This window comes from Perkinsus marinus, assembly GCF_000006405.1.
Source record: "Perkinsus marinus ATCC 50983 genomic scaffold scf_1104296955936, whole genome shotgun sequence".
NCBI classification, from domain to species: domain Eukaryota; phylum Perkinsozoa; order Perkinsida; family Perkinsidae; genus Perkinsus; species Perkinsus marinus.
Window position 1 is genome coordinate 14,888 of NW_003207646.1, and position 5,102 is coordinate 19,989.

Genomic DNA, 5,102 nt, shown 5'->3' on the forward strand with positions numbered 1-5,102 from the left:
CGAGTTGGACAAGAAGCAGTGGGAATGGCTTGAGTCTACATTGAAGGAGGCATCTAGAGCCAAGTATACGCACATTGTAAGTAGAGGAGGTCATAGACCAGGGCGATGGGTGAGGACGACACACAGATACTCTTAACACATGTCGCACCCTTTATAAAGGATCCTAACGAGCATGACGGTTACTTTAATATGCCGCAATCCGTCAGGGGAAGGCTCCTGCATCTCGCTTCAGAGGCGGGGGTGAAGGCAATCTTTGCTGGTCATTATCACCGAAACGCTGGAGGATGGTGACACGACGCATTTATAGCAGCTGGTTTTATCACTGCGATGTGCTCAGGTACACCGATCCGTCTGGTCATAAACTCGAAGTCATCACGACCACTGCTATAGGATGTCAGATAAACTCGAGTAGAGAGCCTGATGCGGATCCATTAGAACTTAGTGGGATGGGCGACTTTGTCATAGACGAAACACGGTGATGAGATGCGTCCAAGCACGGCATCATGTATCGTGTGGTGGATCAGGTCTGGACTACGCCAAGTCGACGTCACCGAAGAAGCAGTGTCGCATAAGTTCATTACGGTTGCGGAGATGATGGATCGTTATGCGAATCTTGAATGAAGTCTACACATATTTAAACCACACCTTTTGCACGTATTTACCCCTCCGTATCGTTGATTGGTTGTGAAGGTACGGCGAGTTGTGTGTGTACAGAGTGCGTTGTGTAAAGTCTCGATAGGGGTGGGAACTGGGATGTTACAACGAGACATCCAGGCTGGACCATCTTCTTCCGCTTGGTTGGGAAAAGACCGGATAACATCAGATTCTTGTAGTGGACGAGACAAATCCAGAGGACGTGTTGAAGACCGTTCCCACAACGATGATGTGTTTATATGACCTGAGAAAACTCTGGTTCGTGCCCTGAACTAAACGAGTCCCAGGCGAAATTCGATGCCGGCCAATCGAATAGCCATCATGATTCATGTTGATCGTAAGTTAGTATAACGCAATTCTAGCACTCTAAAGATTAGACACTCATCTTTGAAATCATTTCAATGAAATGTAATGACGGTACTGAAGCAGTAACCATAACTATACGCTCGGCCGGGAAGAAGGGCTCTGTGAGCGTGCTGCTCAAAGAAGAGATGCGCACTGCGGTATCACCTCGGCTTTTGGACGGACGGAACCTGGAATGGAATTGTCAGTACTACACAGAACTCCGAACCACTAAAGATGCACGTTTGCGAGAGTGGTGCAGACGAACCGCATGTGATTACTCTCCTAAAATCTAATACGATGCTACATTCGAGCGACTCGTTATTCAGACTAAGACGTCTTCAAGCACTGGAGTTATGATTCAAGTGTAAGTGCATTACGTATAGTTGCTGGAGACTACATCGATCCATTCACCTCATTCGGTTACACCTGATATTCAAGGTGAGCCTGGATTCTTTGTTTTATGTTAATGTTGACAGAAGTATGTATTGAATAGCAGCTCCTAATTTCGATTAAGGGACCTTTGAGTTATGAGCCCAACACGCTATCCAGTGCGCCAAGCTGTTGATAATAGTAGGGTGTGTTACTCAGTTACATCGAGTATTTCAGGTACTTGCAGATCTTCCACCATACTATACACTTCGCCATGCGTAGAGTAGCAGCTCCTTGTTTCGATCAAGGGACCTTTGGGTTATGAGCCCAACACGCTATTCACTGCGCCAAGCTGCTGATAATATTAGGAAGTGTTACTCAGTTACATCGAGTATTTTAGGTACTTGCAGATCTTCCACCATACTATCCACTTCGCCATGGGTAAAGTAGCAGCTCCTTATTTCGATTAAGGGACCTTTGGGTTATGAGCCCAACACGCTATCCACTGCGCCAAGCTGCTGATAGTATTAGGAAGTGTTACTCAGTTACATCGAGTATTTCAGGTACTTGCACATCTTCCACCATGCTATCCACTTCGCCATGTCTAAAGTAGCAGCTCCTTGTTTCGATCAAGGGACCTTTGGGTTATGAGCCCAACACGCTATCCACTGCGCCAAGCTGCTGATAATAGTATTTATGTCTCAGTTACATCACGTACGTCAGGTTCTTGTAAACTTCCCAGCAAGTTGTCTGTTTCGCCGAATTACTCATCGAGGGTTTTACTCCATTCGGTTAACACAAAGTAAATAGTTACACTTTTCAAGTGCACATAGTTTTTTCAGCGCATACTAACTCTAGGAATTGTAGCTGTCTAGAATGGCATGAAATGAACTTAAAAGGACTATGCACCATAAACATATACAGTACCGAGAGTACAAGCCCTTGTAGAGCAGTATCACCACCAGAATACTGAGGAATCTATTCACTACAATAGTGACATACCAAGAGTATGATTTCGTCCCCCCCCCCCCCTTTGAGGTTGTGTTCGCGCGTATCTCACTGATATCATTTATTCGGAATGAACTCTCCCTCTTCGGATTTTCGCAGGTCAGTGATCAATGCCCTCAGAAAGGCTGTTCCAGGAGCTAGGGGATACGATATCTTGCTGCAGAGATACGGGAAGGACAGTGCCTTCTGGATTATTTGCTAACCGACTATTTTAAACCTGGTATTGCCATCAGGGCACAACAGACCTCTCTCGTAATTCTGTGAATCGTTATGGGATACATACCGAGTGAAGAGCGGACGCTAGACGGAGATGATCATTTTCTTACAGGGTTTCTCGCGAGTAACGTGGACAGGTTACGCTCATAGCAGCACCCCTAGCAAGAAGTATTGGAAACCCCAGCGTGCCGAGAATTCGAGGTGACCGAGCTCAACCAGACCCCATTGCGTGCCCATGTTCAGCAAGTGTCTACAACACTGCAACTTTCATCTCATAGCGAGATACACAACATGGTTATGGTAGAAAGATAGCAAAATGTAAACGATTCACACCAGGAGTAGCCAGAATACCCACATCATCATCCTGATCACCATCAGGGTATTTTCCATTCCACTCACACCCCATCTCTGTTGTGCACGGGCAGCCTTCGCGCGAAAGCTTCACTCGAGGATGATGACTAAGTTACGCCGCAGACGATGAGGAGCTGTTCGTCAGCTTGTCCTTCACGAAGGCAGCGAAATCCACGTGATTGAAGTAGCGATTGTGGCTAACAACAGCTGTGACGTAATCGTTAGCAGATTCAATCAAGGTCTCCTGAAGCTCCTGAGGTATCATTTTCGATGCGGTTCCTCAACACGAGCTTACCCAGTCGATACGCTCTCCACCATTGATCGTTTTGATGCTTTCAATTGCTGTCTGGAGACTCGCTATCTACGACCGACTTGTCTATTGCTTACAGCGGAAGTCACCTACTGTACCTCATCCGCATCCAGCCCAAGCAAAGACTTCATCGGAGCTATAAACGCTTTCTTTATACCACCATCCTTGGTGGCAACGTCATAGGCGGAGTCTGCCAAGGCCTTCATGACCCCCTTCAACTGTACATGGGCTCTCACACCACCTCCTCCACCATAATCAGGCACCTACAGCAAGGCCCAGGAGATAGAAAGATGATTGCCATGGTACAGTACATGCTCCGGAGGAGCGTCCTTCAACCGGAGGCTCAAGAGGGGCTCTATGCGGTACGCCACGGGGTCCGTTGGGTTGAAGACGTTGAACATACGATCACAGATGTGCTAAATTGAACACCTCTGAAGTCTCTGAGGACTGATAGAAATGCACTCACTTCTGGTATGATATTAGCACAGGAACCTCGGCAGGTGAGGAAGAGCGCCACAGGAGAGCCGATCAAGAATAGACAAGCTACACGACAATGAGGACCGAAGCTTAGACGCTCTCTGGCAGGTATCTGGGATGTAAAGAAGGGGTGGTATAAAACTCATGCACACGTGATTACACTAATGTCTCTTTGTCTTTGCAGAACGTCGTATACAATCACCGAGCCAAGTGAGTGACATATGAATGATATCCGTGGCGGTGGGTTTGAGGACTCCAGGGAGGCCAAATAGGACCCCACCTAACGACAGAAAGGGAATAGTAAAGTAGTCTTGGTACATCATGGAAAGCCTTATTCCGCGAACTACAGTAGTGCTAGGGATGGTAGACTACCGTCGAACTACCATTGGCAGTTCGACCGATGGCAACGATACTTCGGTGAACGTGGCAAATGTGGGTGCTGCATTTTAGAGCCTCATCTCACTGGAGGATCTAATGGAAGATGGCACCTGCTATCAGATATTTTCTGATACAAAAAGCAGTAAAACGGTCTGGCAATTTCTTGAGCAACGATGAAGGCGAAGTGTGTATGAGTGAAGACTGCATCGGAATAGGGGACGAAATCACAACGCACCGTATTATTGATGTTCTGTACAACTTCTTCTCTAATTTTATACTGGTACTCAGAGCCTTGGTAGAATAAAACATCGGAAATGCAGTCGTTGGTCATAGAACCTGCGCGGCCAGGGTAGCGTATTATAAAGGTAAGGTCATTATTACGTAGGATGGGCACAGATGGGAGAGTGATAGCCTCCAATTGCCGCTTAACGGCGTCATCTCGAGTGTGGATAACGGAATGCCATTCTACGGGGAGAAATCTGATCGATGGCATTTTTGCGAGCTCATGGATGCTACCAAGTCCGAGAGAAGACTCCTATGATGAGGGAGGTTGTGAAGACCAGTAAGGATCGACACGTGGAATCTCACTCAATTCTAGAGCCGGACGCTGGTCCGTTGACCATGGAACGGAAACCTCGACATTGCTCGACTAAACCGGGCTGGGAATAGGCTTGCTGCGACCAGAGATGCTCACCAATGCCATGAATGCAAATGACCTAAACTAGAAAGGTATCATCGCGAAGAGCAGGGACGTAAGAAGCATACTAGATCTGTGACGGGTACAGCTGTATCACCATAGGTAGGGACACCGGACCAACCACGAGTGATAGGAACTTTCGGGCTGAATGAGTCCAACCGTTCAGAAGATTCGTCAGCTTTCCCTTTCGCCGCGGCACCTCATAAACCATCCTATTGTATTTACGACTTCAACGATCTCCTGCGTCTCTGGATGCAGCTCAATACGTCTTCTACCATCTGGTAGCACCTGTTGGTG

General features: G+C 47.2%; 3 protein-coding genes and 3 non-coding genes across 6 annotated transcripts in view; 1 reads left to right on the forward strand and 5 right to left on the reverse strand.

The window, feature by feature from the left end:
* Pmar_PMAR022181 (WD repeat domain containing protein) overlaps positions 1 to 94 on the reverse strand; it is a gene marked incomplete at its 5' end in the record, with an annotated part of 1,932 nt that extends 1,838 nt beyond the window's left edge. Inside the window, 2 exons of the mRNA XM_002775334.1 lie at positions 1 to 35; positions 74 to 94. Coding sequence (XP_002775380.1) covers positions 1 to 35; positions 74 to 94 — 56 coding nt within the window. The remainder of the gene's footprint in view (positions 36 to 73) is intronic.
* Positions 95 to 189: 95 nt separating this feature from the next.
* Positions 190 to 621, forward strand: Pmar_PMAR022182 (hypothetical protein; the record flags this gene model as incomplete). The annotated part of the gene is made up of 3 exons (XM_002775335.1): positions 190 to 287; positions 338 to 475; positions 525 to 621. 3 exons carry the CDS (start codon positions 190 to 192, stop codon positions 619 to 621), a joined length of 333 nt encoding a protein of 110 aa, XP_002775381.1.
* A 1,031-nt stretch (positions 622 to 1,652) lies between these two features.
* Pmar_PMAR022183 lies at positions 1,653 to 1,725 on the reverse strand. Its single transcript has one exon. It is a non-coding gene; the product is annotated as a tRNA-Met (tRNA).
* Positions 1,726 to 1,815: 90 nt separating this feature from the next.
* Positions 1,816 to 1,888, reverse strand: Pmar_PMAR022184. Its single transcript has one exon. It is a non-coding gene; the product is annotated as a tRNA-Met (tRNA).
* A 90-nt stretch (positions 1,889 to 1,978) lies between these two features.
* On the reverse strand, positions 1,979 to 2,051 carry Pmar_PMAR022185. The gene has a single exon. It is a non-coding gene; the product is annotated as a tRNA-Met (tRNA).
* Positions 2,052 to 3,055: 1,004 nt separating this feature from the next.
* Positions 3,056 to 4,601, reverse strand: Pmar_PMAR022186 (hypothetical protein; the record flags this gene model as incomplete). The annotated part of the gene is made up of 6 exons (XM_002775336.1): positions 3,056 to 3,196; positions 3,239 to 3,304; positions 3,352 to 3,516; positions 3,565 to 3,669; positions 3,720 to 3,842; positions 4,344 to 4,601. The coding sequence occupies 6 exons, from the start codon at positions 4,599 to 4,601 to the stop codon at positions 3,056 to 3,058; spliced, it is 858 nt and encodes a 285-aa protein (XP_002775382.1).
* Between the last annotated feature and the right edge of the window lie 501 nt (positions 4,602 to 5,102).